At 40.4% G+C, this 17,186-nt stretch overlaps 1 protein-coding gene across 1 annotated transcript in view; it reads right to left on the reverse strand.

The window, feature by feature from the left end:
- The window catches only part of LOC146548782 (uncharacterized), a 30,385-nt gene extending 13,355 nt beyond the window's left edge, over nucleotides 1-17,030 (reverse strand). The window contains exons 1-22 of the mRNA XM_085261507.1: nucleotides 16,983-17,030; nucleotides 15,837-15,960; nucleotides 15,236-15,395; nucleotides 14,956-15,148; nucleotides 14,376-14,447; nucleotides 12,172-14,050; nucleotides 11,986-12,063; nucleotides 11,021-11,134; nucleotides 10,573-10,729; nucleotides 10,077-10,269; nucleotides 8,333-8,398; nucleotides 5,898-7,752; nucleotides 5,649-5,714; nucleotides 4,861-5,397; nucleotides 4,688-4,767; nucleotides 4,419-4,568; nucleotides 3,463-3,623; nucleotides 2,939-3,092; nucleotides 2,503-2,697; nucleotides 2,239-2,395; nucleotides 361-401; nucleotides 49-251 (exon numbers count right to left, since the gene is read on the reverse strand). Coding sequence (XP_085117633.1) covers nucleotides 49-251; nucleotides 361-401; nucleotides 2,239-2,395; nucleotides 2,503-2,697; nucleotides 2,939-3,092; nucleotides 3,463-3,623; nucleotides 4,419-4,568; nucleotides 4,688-4,767; nucleotides 4,861-5,397; nucleotides 5,649-5,714; nucleotides 5,898-7,752; nucleotides 8,333-8,398; nucleotides 10,077-10,269; nucleotides 10,573-10,729; nucleotides 11,021-11,134; nucleotides 11,986-12,063; nucleotides 12,172-14,050; nucleotides 14,376-14,447; nucleotides 14,956-15,148; nucleotides 15,236-15,395; nucleotides 15,837-15,945 — 6,620 coding nt within the window. The 5' untranslated portion in view covers nucleotides 15,946-15,960; nucleotides 16,983-17,030. The remainder of the gene's footprint in view (nucleotides 1-48; nucleotides 252-360; nucleotides 402-2,238; nucleotides 2,396-2,502; nucleotides 2,698-2,938; nucleotides 3,093-3,462; nucleotides 3,624-4,418; nucleotides 4,569-4,687; nucleotides 4,768-4,860; nucleotides 5,398-5,648; nucleotides 5,715-5,897; nucleotides 7,753-8,332; nucleotides 8,399-10,076; nucleotides 10,270-10,572; nucleotides 10,730-11,020; nucleotides 11,135-11,985; nucleotides 12,064-12,171; nucleotides 14,051-14,375; nucleotides 14,448-14,955; nucleotides 15,149-15,235; nucleotides 15,396-15,836; nucleotides 15,961-16,982) is intronic.
- Between the last annotated feature and the right edge of the window lie 156 nt (nucleotides 17,031-17,186).

Consider the following 17,186-nt stretch of genomic DNA (forward strand, 5'->3'; position numbering starts at 1 on the left):
ATTTAACCCCGCTGCTCATTTAAATGGAGAATTAAAATACAGACTTACTGAAAGCAGTTGTGGCACTTTTTGATGGGTATTTTGATCTCGCAACGCTTTTCATGTAAGCAGGCCATGGAGCAAAAAAACTCCTCTGTGTCTTTCGGCTTGTAAAGTGTCTCTCCTTCCAACAAATTCTTTTTGCAGTGGAAACAGAGCGTGCACTCGTCGGCGATGAGCAACACTGTGTCGTTTGGTTCGACAGCATCCTCCTGTGGGAAGAGCCTCTGTTAGTATATAGGGATTAGAAATCTTCCCCAGACTTGAATGTAAGCTCTGTTTTCTGTGACTGAAGCGGAAAAAGAAACAAAGCATACTCACAGTGTTTGTCTCTTTTGATTGGTTATCGTTTTTTCTCTTCACTGAAGGGAGAAATCAGACATGTGATTACTGAAAATACAGCTGCTGTTCATGACTTGATCAATAACCTTTAGGAGTCACACAGATGAAATTATTAAATATGATCCAAACTTTCCTCCTCCACACAAAGTCAACGTAAGGCTTGTTGGGACACACTTAAGAAACACTTACTGGATTTATCTCACATGTTGGAGGCATATGGACACTTTTTAAATAGAAGATGTCAAGACGAATGAAGAGAATTATAATAAAGGGAAAAGAAATCGATACTTCTGTTAAGAACTTTCAGAATAAAAGCAAAGACAGGATGCAGAGATTTGTAAGATGAGCCTTTTACCTACAGTTAAGGTGATTGCTTGGATTTAGCAAGTAAAAGTACAACAAGTCACAACATCACAGACTTCTACCAACAGTATTTGAATTCTATGTTTTTCTGTTACTAGATTTCTCTTTATAGAGACATGTTTGTTAACAAACACATCAATAGTCTTATTACTATCTTCATATAACAACATCATGGTTATTACAAAATAAGAGTTTTTGATTATTTGTAAATCCTGTGAAAAAGTTATCATTCAGTCACTTTTGGTTTTGAAATAGTGACAGTGAAAATTTGACCACAACACTATCACTTCTGAATATGAGGAAACCTCAAAAGAGTGAAAAGGAAGAAAAAGAGATAGGAGTGCCACTTGAAAGGCTGATTCAGTCTGAACTGTTTTTGCAGTAGTTACACTGCCTCGCTGCTGGATTCTGTGGCTTCTCATGGCTCAGTATGATTTTATTTTACCTTTTAGACGTGGCATCAGAGCACTGTGGTCCTATTTTTTATGAAATCTATGACAACCCAAGATTTTCCTCACACCCTATTCCTCCACAAGTATGCAGATAAATGCTACACAAACATAATTCATTAATTTCAATTATATTATCATTTCACACTAAACCATCTCTGGGGTTTTGAGGGGGAAACTCTAAGCCTTTCTCTGGCTGTTCCAACCACACCTTTCAGCTAAGAAAACTGAGCTCATTAAAATTAGACAGTAGAAGATTGGAAGAATGTGGCCTTGTCTGATTACTGCTGATACTGGGATGGTATGGACAGAATCTGGCAAGAACAATATGAAAGCATTGATCGATTCTGCCTTGTATCAACAGTTCAGATTGGTGGGGGTCTAACAGTGTGCAAGATCATTTCTTGGCACAGTTGAGCACCGGTTAAATGCCAAAGCCTACCCGAGTACTGTTGCTGACCAATTCCATCCCTTTGTGACCCGATTTCAGCCAAGCTTTGGCTGTCAGAGAGATGGCCTCAGATTTGACTCTAGAATACTTTGGTTTTGGTAAATTCAGTGGTTACAATGTGCCCAAAACCTCTGCCACAGGGCCTGGAAGCAGCCATCCTCTGATGTCAGAATTTTCAGATCATGTCAAACTGGTTCTTGAACATGACGATGAGTTCACTGCACTCAAATAGAACTCACCAGAACCCAATCGAGCACCTTTGGGAGGTGGTGGAACAGGATATTTGCTGACATGCAGCTGACAAATCTGCAGCAACTGTGTGATGCTATCATGCCGACATGAACCAAAATTGATGAAACTATACCATGAAGGATTATGGCTGTTTTGAAAGCTAAAGGGGTCAACACAGTGCTAGCAAGATGTACCTGATTAAATGTCTGGTGAGAGAATAACTTGTATGTGATAAAAACAGTTTAAATTGTTTCGTTTTAAGAAGTGAGTGCTATACGTCTTTTATAACGTCTCTGATTTTGACCTGAAGATCCAGTAAAAAGATGTGAAAAATGGACGTTTGACAGATTCACTGTGGATTACCTTGATCCATCTCATCTGTCAGTCGCAGCTTGTAAGATTTCACACAAAAGCGGCCGCAGAAGAGCTGCACCACGTTCTCATCGTTTTTCAAGTTAACCATGTCAAAGACAGGTCGAGAAAAGAGGCAAGTGGTGCAGCGTAGGAGCATCCTGGAGTTCTGCAGAATAAATGTTTTTTTAAAAAGAGATCTTTGGGTTTTTGTGTAGATTATTACAACATTTTGGTCCCACAACTTTGCATTTTCCCTCTCTGATGTATCCGCACCTCTTTGAACCGCTTCAGACAACCACCGCTGCAGAATGTTTTGTTATCATCCTCCAGCTTCAGCGTGAGCGGTTTGCTGCGGCACACAGAGCTGCAGTTCTCACAGATGCCCATGTTGTTCTTGCAGAAATCATCGAAGCATGCGTGGCTGCAAAACCTGATGACTGCCTCGTTCAGGGTCAGCTCACATTTGGTCTGAAGTCAGTGAGAAAGGAGCCGTGGACATAAGATCATGGATTATAAAAAACTTTTTTGTTTAGTTATTAATAAAATGCCATTGAACGGGATAATAAAGACATACAGCTCTTAAAGGAGACACTGTGATGTGCATGTACATGCAATTAAAGGCAACAAATACGATTTTTTTTTACCATAATAAAGGGAAAAATAAAAACTCTGAACACCCAGGTATCAAAAGAAAAACAAAAGTGCTTACACTGCAGACTTTTTTGCATATGTTGCAGACTGACTTTTGTGTTTGGGTGGATGCAGACTTGAAAGAGCTCAAGCAAGCCGGGCTGCAGAAGTCCTTCATAGTTCCTTTAGTGTCCACAGCAGCCATGATGAGGTCCAGAGGCTGCGATATCGCTCTGATCGAAGGGGAGGACAAACACTTAACACAGACACTTATATATCCTATAACCATCCTACCTGCTCAGCGACAAACAGGAGAAATTAATTAAATAATCGTCACCTGCTGGACAAAGCGATTCATTCAGCAGATGATTCCATCAGGAGCTGCTCTGAAACACGGGTCTAAACTGAGCAATCATCTGGTGGCTGCTTAACTAACAGTGACGTCATGCAGTTTATAACTTAATGTCATTATAATGTCATATTGTTGTATATACTCTTTGGTTATGCTGCCCTCAAGTGGATGAAAGTCTTTAATAGAAATAAATTAAAACAGTCCGTGCCTGTTAGTCATCAAGAACAGAGCACAGTTTCAACAACACTCACTTATGACATTGGTGACAGGTCTTGGTGGCTGGTTTGTTGTAAGAAAACATCTCAAACAGACAGTTTTTGGAGCAGAAGACGTCTGAGAAGCCCTTCTTCTGGTAAGCAGTGTGTCCCTTCATCATGCTCTTTTTGCAGCGGGAGCAGTTCATGTGCACTGCCTGAAATGTAAAAGTGTAAATCACAGAGTTGATTAAACACATTTTTACAGCATTTTATGCACTGATGAGCTACAACACTAAAACCCAAACGTGTAAAACACAGATTGCCATTGCCGTGGTGCGCTAAAGACGATCTCTGACACAGCCCCCAAAGACAGTTCAGCAATAGCATGAGGAGGTGTTCAGCTGGTCTCCAACTCACTAGCGAGAACCACCTTCAATCCACAGACCATGCTAGCAATTTCCCAGAGTCAGACACCTGAACACAGAGATCCTGTGACCACGCCCTGATGGGTCTGAGCTGTTCTGACAGCACGAGGGAGATCTGCCTCTGATAGAGCTGTTCTCATAATCCAAGTGATCCCTTTAATGGTATCAAAGTTTTACTGACAAAAGAAATCAATCTGAGTGTGCAGTGAAAGAAAAACAGCTGGCATGTTTGTCGGACTTAAGAAGATTTTATGTGTTATGAAAATAAAACTAATGGACATTTAGTCTCTTAAAAACTTTAAAAGGCATCCAGAACATTTATGGATTTGATCATTTTCAATTCAGTTCAATTCAATTTTATTTATATAGCACGAAATCACAACAACATTTGCTTCAAGGCACTTTATACTTTAACATAAATAAACTACAACAATAGCGTTTTAATCCTTGTAATTGATAGATAGATTATGGAAAACACCTTTCTACAGGCCTGATATTTCATACATTCAGCTCAGATGATTTCACCGAAAATATATATTTTACAGACAAATTCTACTTCGTTGGAAGAGAAGAAAGTTTTCCTACCTTTTCAGAGCTGGGCTTGTTTGTGACCTCTGTAAGTGGAGTAGGTCTTGCACTCTGTTTCTTGTCATCATGGACGGGTTTATCTTCCACCGGCTGCTTGTTACTCAAAGATGACAACTGGGAAATGTGGATGGGATGCTGCACCTTCTCCTACATTTAAAGAGTAGTTTGTAAAGAATGCAGCGATGCTTACAGACCTCACATTTATTCAACTTTTTAAAAGTGTCATTTTCAGCAGGTTGTAAAACATAACAACAAACTGGACTCACGATGTCTAGTTTTGGGATTACTATCTTCACTTCTTTCATCAGAGCCATGGGCACCAATAGGTTGGTCTTCTTTTCTGTGACTAGTAAAACACATTTCCACTTTAGTGAGTCAAACCTCTCCACAGTTCCCAGTTAACAGAACATGAACCCATTTTTCACCAGATTTAGTTTACCTTCATTTAAAGTGGGAGCAGAAGCGTTACTGTCCACATCCATCCAATCATCATCTTCATCATAGTCCTCCTCCACATGGTTCTCTGTGTCGATATCCATTGCCTCTGCGATCTCATCATCAGCACTGTGCTCGTCTGGAGACGTATTTTTCTGCTCTCCGTCACCATCCTTGTTGCTCTTCTTGACTTCTGTTGTTGCATCTTCATCTGTTACCCTGGGCTTTGTACCTGAACTGTTTGAGCGACCGTCTGCAGCAATCTCCTCATTTCTATCATCGTCGTCATCAGTGTCTATGTCGATGTCAAAATTCACATTCATGTCCTCATCATCGTCACTGAAATAAATACTTGGCTCAAGAGCTGTGCTAAAAGATTTCTTCTCCACAGGTTTGCTGATGTCACTCTTCACCGGCACGTCCTCTGCCTTGTCTTCTTTCTCTGTGTTCACGGCTTCATGTTCATTTGGCTCCGGCTGCTCTTTTTCAATCTCCTTCTTCTTTTTCTTTCTTTGGCTTTGTTTTCTTTTGCTTTTTTTACCTGTGGAAAAGACAAAGACAGATCTGTAAGAAGAATATCTGCATTTTTCGTACTTTTTAATTTTTAAACATTTCAGCTCACTTTTTAATAAAGAAACATCCTTCGGAAATAAGCAAATAGCTAATATTGTCCCACCATACATCAGTTGAGGACTATACAAGGTGAATCATCTGCCATAATAAACACGAATACCACTCAAAAATAACTGCAGGCACGACTATTATATCACACATCAAAGGAAACTTCTGAACCTTCATCATCTTCCTCAGCATCGCTGTTTCTGGGGGTGACAGGCTCCATGACTGGCTGCAATTCATCTTTAAAGGAAAGAGGAAAAAAGGAACTCGACAGTGGTTCAACATTATTCCAACAAGTGGCGGTAACGCAGCAAGAAAAAAATAAACATGCATGGAAACAATCGGGGTTTCTAAACATTCTTAATGGAGTGTTGCAAATGCGTTGAGGGAGGATTTGGGTGAACAGAGATTTGAGTCACATACCTGGAATCTCAATTTCCTCCAGAGTCTTTCCTTCGAATCGTTTGAGAGATCCATTCTCCAGTGCCGACAGAAGCTCTGATATTTTTGCGACATCGGCAGCTGCCTCGGGCGTCTGATAATACTCCCAGTCTGTCTGAATGTCACAGCCCAACAGCTTAGCTAGCTGAGTGAGCTCGTCATTTTTAAGGCTGAGAATCTGGAAAATTCTTACTATGTACTTACGAAAACACTGAGACCTGAGAGCTTCCTGGTTCTTTGCACCACAGCGATTAACGAACATCCTGATACACGCGTGTCCCTTGTGAAAGTCTGACCCTTTGCCACCAGGATTCCCAAATAAGAAGGGATTGTCCTTACCTACTCCACATGTGTCCCTCTTGTCCACAAGCACCGTTAGCGCAGAAAGCACTTCAGGGCTCAAAGTAAGAGCAAATATTTTTCCATTTGAGTTACTAACACCAATCGTGACTTTGTGCTTGGACAGAATTTGCTCCAACTGGGTCTGTGAACCAGCAGCATCTTCCTGAAGCTCTGCGGAAGCCCTTTCCTTGAATGACTGGAGTGTCACCCTTGAAACATCCTGAATATTTTTGTTTAAGAAGGACACGAATGCAAGTACCACTTTGAGAAGCGCGTTGTAGACCGGTGTTACTGCATACATCATCAGGCTCTGGACTGCAGAAGCTGTTGTCCTGTTCAGGCACTTGTAGAGCAGCATCACATCTTGTGTAAACTGTAAGGTTGGCTGGCAGGGTGTTTTTGGTTGTGATTTTGCATGGGAGGGCCATTCTTTCGTACACAGCTTAATAAATGCCTCAGCTTCCTCTAACACCTCTTCATCACCATCCTTCAAAGCCCTGGCGTATTTAATGTCAGCGATCTTCTTCAGCGAATTTCCAAGCTTCCAAATGAGAGATGGTTTGTCAAACGACTTCGACCCCTCTTTGATGCCCGCAATCTCCTGGACAGCTTCTACAACGGCGTTGAAGTTTTGGGGCTTGACTGCGTCTTCGAAGCTGTTTATCGACTTCTTTCTTAACGTTATCAGGATCCGTCCCATTTGCCTCAGCTTCTGAGTGACGTATCCCTGATTCTGTTTCTTCTCTCTCATGTGGTAGCAACATTGTGCCAATTGTAATATGTAAGAATCTTCGCAAACTACAGAGGAAATATCGTCTTTCTTCATTTTTTTCAACATCTTCTTCACACCTGTTGAGATCTGTTCAGGGTCCGTTAGTCCAGTGGCGGCAACCAAAGTTAAGATTTGACTTTGAACGCCTTCTGGAGGTTTATTGGATGCCATCGAGGGACACTTTTGCATATGATGCCACACCACTTTACGATCATACATGCGTTTACAATATACACAAGTGGCGAGTGTTTTAAATGTGGACATCTCCGATTTTCTTTCCACTTTCAGTTTTCCTCTGCGAGCCTTCAAGACTCCTTGGTTGTGTTTGAAGTTTCCTTTGTTTCGCAACATCTCCAGACGCTTTTTGCGTTCCTTGCTGTTCCTGCGCATTGCGTACACTTCAGCAATTTCAGGTTCTTCCTTTCTATGCGTGAAAAGGTGACGAGAAATTTTAGTTTGAGGTTTCCCACAAACGTAACAGTAATTTCTCTTAGTGAAGGAAGTTTCTTTAGACTTTCCATCAGAGTCAGACTCATCGGAGTCCGACATATCGTTCGGCGCTTTGGAAAAACCGGCCTTCGAGTCATCTGCATTTTCTTCAAATTCCTGATCCTGGTCATCGTTTTCGGTAAAACTGTCATCATTGCTTGGTTCATTGTCAATGACATAATCTTCATCAGAGAAGCATTCTGCAGAACTGAATTCCTCATCTGAGTTTTCCACCTAGAATTAATTAAGAAAAAGGCAAATTTATGCACCCAACACACAAATCTAACTGCACTCTGATTTTCTTTACAATAAACAAGCCACTTAATACTCATGCTGATAGTCCAGACTACCATGTTCTCTCTGTCTTAGTTTAGTTCAGAGCGAGTTCTCCTTCGTTTTTGGCTGACATATTTAGGCTTGAAATTCTGTTTGGATGGATTTTAAACGCTTTTAATAACCTCAACAGAACTTTACACTTGAATCATAGTTATTAAAGAGAGGCATCAAATCACTCCCTGTCTTCACCACCCACAACACTGGATGCATTTATTGCAAACAATGCATTTTGACTCAGAATTAACAGCATTATGACTGCTACTGTGTATTTAGTGCCTTTTTTCATTCACAGATGTCGTTATAAGCAGAAGGTCTGCAGAAGAGACTGTGCTGCTAGATTACCGATGGACTCTTAGGGAAGTTAAACCCTTTTAACCCTTTTGTAAATACCAGACATCATAAAGTGATGAATCCCGAGTCTGCAGTCACATTTACAGTGCTGGTGTTTAATATAAAACAAATCTTGTTCAACACCTACTCTTTCATCCACTGTCGAAGACGCTGCAGTCTCCATTTCTGAGGTTTGTGGTTCTTTGTTTTGATCCTGTAAATAAAAAGAAGACAGCAAAGTCAAAAAGAAAACTTCCTGTATATATTCTCTAGGGGTGCAACGATATTCGTATCGATATTGAACCGTTCGATACAGTGCTTTCGGTTCGGTACGCATATGTATCGAACAATACAACATTTGTAATTTATTTTATCAACTTTCCTTCTGACGATGCTGTCTGTGTTGAGCGCTCAGTGAATCTGCGTTCGACTACTCCGCCTAGGCTGCACTGTCGAGCGCAGATCCACTGAGCGCTCAACACAGACAGCATAGTCAGAAGGAAGAGCGCAGGGCAAGCTAGCGAGACAGAAGTTAAGCTCTCCTTGCAACAGGCAAATTGAACCTCATTCAGATCTGGCGTTTGGAATTATTTTGGTTTTAGTGTGTTAGCGCAGTTAGCTCGTTAACGTGTTGGCCGTCTAGCCCCATGCACGGGGCGATCGGTGGTAGCTCGTTAACGGAGATTTGCCGTGTTGTGGCGTTAAGGTCATTTCAACGAGATTAACGCTGACAGCACTAGTGGGAACACAACGAATATGACTGCACATTTACGCCGACATCATCCTAGTGCAAAGACAAGTGGAAGCAGAAAAAAACAAGCAAGCATGCTACCAACTTTAGCCGAGTCATTTAGACAGCTGTTAGCACATGATTCTCCTTATATATGTTTAATATGCTGCTGAGAATATAGCCCAGAAGAAGCGGATAGTATAGCTTTTATTTTGGAAAGAGACATTTCTCTGTAATAAACTCTCTTTTCCAAAGATGAGTGATTCCTCAATCAGATACAGGGCTTGCAATATCGCTAGCCCGACGTCCCGGGGCTAGCGATTTTTTTTCAGTCGGGCTACCAAAATCTATCTCTGCCCTGCCCGTAGGAAGGAAAAATATATGTCAATGCTTTTGCATTCTTTCAGAAATGTAGCTGGGTAATTATGTCATTGGCATCGGTGAGCCACTGTCAATATGTGACATATTGAAATCGCGTTTGAATTTGCGCTTGTTTTTTTTGCTTTCAATTTGCAATCGTGCGAACTGTGTATAGAGAGCGACAGCACTGATCTGTGAGTGATGATAATTTGTGCACCAATTCCTCTGACATCGTCTTATTAATTGTTAGCTTACTATGCAAACATGACAAGTGAAATCTCCCGCAGCAAGCTTAAATATGTGAGAGGTTGATCGCGCAGAGAATCGCTGAGCTTATGTGAGTGCGTGTGTAAAAGCAGCAGGAGAAGTTATGACATATCAGACTATAAGGCAAAAAGAAAGTGCAGCTTTATGGTTTCATGGACAAAAGAATTTCTTTGGCTGCAATATGACGAGCTAAATAACCAGGGCTGCACATAAGTGGTCCGCAGGTGTGCATTCGCTGTCAAAATAAAAAACACGCACAAGGGTTAGGGTTAAATTTAAAAACTGTACTTTTGAGTTAAAATATATATTTATAATTTTAATAAATGACAAATTAAAAAGGCATGAACATTTTTTTGTATCGAAAAAATATCGAACCGTGACACCAAAGTATCGAACCGAACCGAACCGTGAATTTTGTGTATCGTTGCACCCCTAATATTCTCATATACTGTTATGAACAGAGGTTAGAAATTTACACACAGAGACAAAGAACAAAGAAGTCCATCCAACATCATACCAAACCAAATAAACCTACTGCTGATCGCCAAGCGTAAGAGGACTGCCCATAGTTGTAAGTTATCTCCTCGCCTGGAGATATTTTCTTCAGAGCAAACAGGCACAGATGTGGTTTCCCCTCATGAGCAATTTTCTTCATTTTGCAGTTGGGGCTTACGTGATCATCATTCACGAGTCGTCCGAGAGTCCCATCCTCTGCAGAAGCATCAATGCTGCAGGGCAAATGCTCACAATGAACCTTCAACCACTGTTAAAATTATGCATTTTATCACAGTGACTCGGACTGATGGTGGTGACGGACAGTCAGTGTCTGCACGTTCAAGCTATCTTTATAAGTAGGTTGAGTAAAGTAATGTTAAAGAAAAGCATGTTTCATGCACATAATGAAGATTTTTTTTAAAAACCTGGATCTGACTTGATATCAACCTTTCTCAGGATACACGAGGGCTTTCTATTAAACATGAGCTTTTAGACATTTTAAAACAAGAACCCTCCTTATATTGCTGAAAACTCACCACCAGCTTGTTCCGTTCCAGGAAAACTGAAACAAGAAATTGTTGAGGGTGTCTACACATTTCTCTGGACGGGTTTCTCCACAGGTTGAGACGTTCCCCCGATACTCAACAACAAAGTTGGATGGCTCAATGGCTTTACTGGTGAACACACCTCTCCCTACAAATATGCAAAAAAAAAAAAAAAAAAAAAAAAAAAAAAAAGTTTGATTCAGTTACTAATTTGTAGTCATAAGACCAATCCATGGTAACAACTAGACCAATAGTAATCAAATAGTATTTACGAAAAGAAAAGTGTAGCAATAAAGTTTCCTGATGTATTCACCGTTTACATGATCTATTATAAGATTACCTTTCAGTGTCTCATATCAACAATCAACAGGGGCTGAGACTAACAGCCAGTTTACAAAAACAACCATAACAGGGCGGTTATAAGGGATTCATGACCAACCTTTAGTGGAATTAATAAACATTTCCTTCAGGAAGGATTTGTCCTTGCAAGCCTTTATGTGCTGCATGGCATCCTGCTCAGGAGTTAGCTGTCCACCTTGCTGATCCACATCATCTGAAGAGTCCAAAAATATTATTGAAATACAAAAATCATTAACACAATTTTCACATAAACTATTTTTGATGTAAAGATGAAGATGTGTTATCATCTGTTTCAAACAAATAACAGCATGCTGCAGTTTCTCTCACCTTTTTTAGTTTATTCACCATTCATGTTGTGGAACGAAGCAAACTATGTGCACGCCCTGGATACAGAGGGTGAGTACGTCCTCACCTTTGGTCATGTTTTAAAATTTTGTTTGGGTAGATCTTAAAGGATTTTAATGAGCTCCCTGAGAGTGATGAATATTGTAGTCAGTCATTATTGAATGTAAGTAGACAACACTGTCTAGTTCTTTTTAAAAATCCTTCATAACTTCAATAACCTTTTAAGGTTGTTTTCTCTGTGTAAGTACTGTTCATGACAGCTAACCCAATATAGTGGAAAACTTAAAAGTTGTAGCTTAAAAATACAAATATCCTCTGATTATAGCCTTGTAGGGGCAACTTAGGCCTGCAGGCCCCGAGAGAACAGGAAACAGTTTAGAAAAACAATATTTTGATTTTCTAGTTGCATTAATAAACACATCTGGACAAAATTTAAAGTGGTATTAAAAAGGTTACTGGAATATGGCATCCCTTCATTTTGTCCTCATGAACATTTGTGTGAAACCTGATCATGTTTAGCGAATGAATTCTTTGACCCTCCCATCCAAAATCTTCAGCTTATTTTTGAGTCCTTAGAGTGTTGAAGTTGGAGATTTTGAGATTCATTGTGTTCACAAGAATAGTACAGACATTTGAGGAGTCCAAAAGAATAATCACTCCAGGTTAATAGGTGCAGAAAGGCTCATCTTTGCAACATACCGCTCTGCTGAGGTAGAAAATCTGACTCTTCACGGTCCACCACAGAGCTGCCCTGCTCCATATCTGGCTCCAATTCATCTTGAATGATCAAAACAGACTGCATTTATTCACAACTCCTTAAAAGACAATCTAATGACCACTGGCAGGCTAATGTGTGTTTATGTCTGCATAATACTGGACACAAACCTTCAATCTCAATCTCATCCAGAGAGGTTCCTTTGAATCTTTCAAGAGAGCCTTTTTCCATTGCCAGAAGCAGTTTAGCAATTTTTGCGAGTTCAACAGCCGCTTCGGGCAGCCGATAATAATCCCTGTCCATCCGGATGTCATGACCCAGCAGTTTAGCAAGGTGAGGTAGCTCGTCATTCTCCAAGTTAAGAATCTGAAAAATTCTTGCAATGTGCTTGTGAAAATGCACGGACGTGAGGTGCTCTGGGTTCTTTGCAGAGCACATTCTTGTGTAGACCCGAACACAGTGGCCTCCGTGGTAGAGGCTTGTGGATGAACCGTCTGGCTTTGCAAACAAGAAAGGATTGTCTTCGTGTACTCCGCACGCTGGTCTCTTGCTCATAAGCAACGTTAATGCGCTGACGAGCTGAGACGTCAACAAAACAGCAACGTTCTGCCCAGTCTTGCCTGCAATATTAATCCTGATAAAGTGCTTGGACAACACCTGGGTAGTCTCGTCCCGCTCCTGGAATGACTTAAGGGTAATTTTTGAAACCTCGGGTGCGCATTTGTTTAAGACTGACACCTGTGCAAGTATGACTCTGCAAAGTGCATTATACATCTGAGGGGTTTCATACTTCTTCATGCACTCAATGGCAGAAGCAGAAGTCTTTTCCAGGTGCGTGTAGAACGTCTGTATGTCACACGTGAACGGTATCGTAGAGGGGCTGTGTACTTTGTGTTCACTTGATGAAGGTGCATCTTTGTGAGGGCCAGTTTCCTTCCACTCCTTCGCACACAGCATCATGAATGTGTTAACATCTCTCACGGCCCGCTTACTGCTGTCGCTCTGTGCGACAACAAATTCTCCCAGTTTTTTCAGAGACTTTACAAAAAACAAGGCAAGGCTCGGTTTGCTGTACTTCTGCTTTTTTTCATCAAAACCAGAGAGGTTTCTGACAGCAGCAACAACTTTGTAGAAGCTTCTGGGTTTAAGTGCTGCTTCAAAACTCACTATTCTCTTATCATGGAGCTCTATTAAGAGCCTTCCTATTTTTCTCAACTTCTGTCTGACGCGCTCTTGGTTTGTCGGATCATTTCCACTGTTCTCAATAAGACTCTGGGCCATCTTCATGAAAAGGTAGTCATGTTGAATTAAAAATACAATTTCATCTTGTTTCATCGGTGAAAGTATCTCCCAAACTTCAGACGGAAACTTTTCAGAGAACTCCGACTCGGTGACATCCCCCAAGATGCTCGTCTCGCCATGTGTTGCAGCATTTATTGTTTGCTTAGCACACTTTGCTACATGCCTATATAGGTCTTTGCTTTGAAGCATTACTTTACAATAAATGCAGTGCACAAAATTTTCAGCAGTCATTACATAGCGGGATGATCGTCTTCCCACTTTTAGCGGTCCTGTGTTACTCCTCAGAACCTCTTGATTATGTTTGTAGTTTCCTCTTTTTCGTAATTTGGCCAGCAGACTTTTACGTTCTGCTGAGTTTTTGGGTAAAGCAAAGATTTCAGCGATTTCAGGGTCTTCATCGATGTGCCTTGAAAGATGCCGAGGAATTTTGTGATAACCTTTCCCGCAAACATAACAGTAATTTTTCTTTGTGAAAGATGTTCCTCCGCCTTTTAGTCCAGCCTTACTGGATCTGTCTCCTTTGTATCTGTCTTCTTTGTACGTCTTGTCTTTGTCCGAGTCATGATCATCAGAACTCGAAGTGTCATCCTCCTGAATTGATGACACTCTCCTGAAGTTTTTCGTCATTTCTTGAGAATCTGACTCAGAATGTGGCGAACTGTCCCTGGATGACCTTCCAAGATCAACAGAGTGGTCACTGTCATGACTTGGACCTGGTAGTTCGCTGTCATCATCCGAGTCTTTAAACTGAAAATACAAATTAAGAGCATGTTGACAGACTACATTTGGTTCACTAACAGATACTTTATATGTTTTTATATGCATTTAGCAAACACATAGCTTCAAGGTACTGTGCAAAACCAGAGAGACAGACCACTACACACCTTCCAGACAAACAACCTTCAGCAAATGTAGAATTTAGAAATATACCTAAAAAGCATGGACTATAAAATCTTGCACAGGTAAAATATGCAAACTCCGAACACAACGGCCCCCGAGAGACCATAAGGTTCGAACCAGGAACCTTTTGTACTTCTGTACTCCAAAACAAAATTGCTGCTTGTTTACGTACTCTTCTTTTCTTGGGTGTTGATGAAATTTGATACATTTTTTTGTCTGAAGTACTTGGTCCATCACGTGACTCCTGTAAATGTGAAATAAGACAAAAAAACTGAATATAAACATTAATATTTGGAAATGATTACATACCAAACTGTAAATTTGGACATATTTGTGTACTGGTTTGATTGAGTTTTTACTGTTACAAAACATTTTTTTTATTTGTCTTAAAAAGAATTCAAAAACTTTGCACATCTGCCACATCCCAGAAAACAAAGCACACCAGGCTAAAGAAAGGCATCAATCTCAGACTGGTAGAAGGATCCGAACCAAAGTCAGATCACAATCTCATCATAAAAGAGCCACTCTGGGGTTCTCATTCTGACCACATTTGGACTACTCGTTGGTACTAGCCAGACTGAGAACGCCTCCTGTAAAACACTATTAGTTCTAGAGTAAGTGTAACGCTATTTTACACTTATAGATGTCAGGTTCTTCTGAATGAGCACAGAGAACTGTTCTGGTGTGTTCAGAGGGAGTGAGTGGAATATATAAAAATCATAAGAAAGGCTTCTTTAATAATATAAACATACCTTGGGACGCCACGAGTAATAGGAGCTGCCGTAGTTGTAAGTTATCTCTTTGCCTTGAGGTATTTCTTCCACTGCAAAGAGGCACAAGTGTGGCTTCCCCTCATAAACGATCTTCTTCATTTCACAGTTTGGACTTATGTGATCATCATTCACAAGCCTTCCAAGGGTCTTGTCGTTTTTGGAAGCATCAACGCTGCACATACAAAAGTGTCCCCTTAATAAAAGGAAGCTGTAAATAAACAGTCCAAAACACTTTAAAAATGCAAAACAAACACCTTACCACCACTGTTCTCCATTCCATGTAAACTCATATAAGAAACCATTCAAAGTATCACCGCTTCTCTTCTTAGGCCTCCCGTCTTTGCGAAGAAAGATCTTCCCACGATACTCGACAACAAAGGCAGATGCTTTAATGGTTTTGTTTGTAAAGACACCCTTTCCTAAAAATTTTATTAAGAACATAAAAATTAGGTTCAACAATTTCCCTATAAACTGTTTACACTGGAACTGCCATGACTTTGGCAATAAATATAGCACTCTGTGCATTCAAATAAGACATCATCCTTTTAAATACATCCAGCAAAAGTAGAATTAAGTCTTTTCAGACCAACTGTGGCTGTGATTAGTCCACAACTTCCCAGACATATTTTATAAAGGAATATTCACATTTTTACTTCATCATATACAAAAATAAATTGTGTTTAAGTATGTCTAATTTTACTTCTGAAGACCAGAAATACACTGCTTGAAAGTCTAAGCCCCCCTACAGTTTAATGGGACCACCATATTCATTCACTGGAGCTACCAAGGTTGCATAATTTTCCTTTAATTTGTCACCCATTCGTGTTCCACTATAAAAGTCTTATATATACACCACATACCTTTAAAGGAGTCTATGAACCTTTCTTCTAGGAAGGGTTTGTCTCTGCAAGCCACAATGTGCACCAGGGCATCTTGCTCTGGATTCACTCGCTTGTGTCGGTTTTCCATGACAGCTGGAAAAATCTGCTGAGCACAACAATTATGGCAATGTAAATATTGCAGCAGACAGTTTATTTATATTCAAGGTTTGAGGCTTGAGGTGTGTTTTCAGTGTGCGAATGCAAGTCAAAACACATCTGGGGTGCTTAAAAATAATGCTATGCCCCACCCACTACTAAAGGAAGTCCAGGACTGCTCTTACTGATAATTGACTAACATAGGAGGGTTGTCAACAAGTCAGTTCACCTTGACGTTCCAGGCTATAAAAGCTGGCCCAGATGAATTGCTTAGTCTCTTTCTCCTCAAGTACACCTGTATGAATCCAGGTTGCATAAGTATCGTAGATTGTATACTTTCAGTACACTCATCCCTTTTATGTACTTGCATACAATATGTTCAACACGCTGCCAACCTTATTCAGAACAACTGTAACTTTTTAGTTGCAATAAATGTGTGTGTGTTTGGTAGAAAAAAAAATTCAAGAAGCTCATATTTCTAACATTTGTTCACTCAAATGTAAATAGCCCACAAAATTGGGAAAATAAGTTAAACTATCTCATTTTATTTATAAAGTAAAAACTGATACTGATACTACTTTGAACTAATGAATGCACTAAGTACTAAATGTAATTACTTATAATAATAAGTATTTCCACTTGATTTGCAGTGAAGCAGGATGAACAAACTGGCACTAGAGTAGATTTTCCACAGACCTCAAACTTGTACTAAAGTACTTGAGCGGCTCTGCATGTAGAAGTTTGTTCCACTTTCCTCTGTAACTTCTTGGATAAATTTGTCTGTTCTGCTCAGTTGTACCAGGCACTATACAACTGAGCAGAAAACCCATGCATCTGGACAGCTGCAGCTGTATCTGGCTAATGTTTACATTCAGTTAGTTGTACACATACATGCTTTGCTAGTATCCTTGCATTAGCCAGCAGGTGAGAAACAAACCAGCAGTGGTTTCTGAGCTGTTTACCCATTGTTTTAGACCTAGCTAAATGTATTTCAAGAACTACTTCGGTTTCACACCAAACAACAGTTACCTCCGCTTTAGTGTCCACAAGAAGAAACAAGAAGAGCTCCAGGTGTAGCTAGCATAGAAGTAGCCATCTTTCTTGTATGGGTAATGAGAGACCACGTGACGATAAAGGGGCACGATCTGGGAGGAGCGGCGGTATCTCTGACCAATCACTGGCGGTAACGTCAACGATTGACTGCAGCGGCAGCGAATCCGCGGTCGCGATCGT

The sequence above is a fragment of the Mchenga conophoros genome, linkage group LG22, assembly GCF_057382185.1.
Source record: "Mchenga conophoros isolate Kocher_MC1m ecotype Shallow Benthic linkage group LG22, M_conophoros_male_GT1.1, whole genome shotgun sequence".
Classification (NCBI taxonomy): Eukaryota; Metazoa; Chordata; class Actinopteri; order Cichliformes; family Cichlidae; genus Mchenga; species Mchenga conophoros.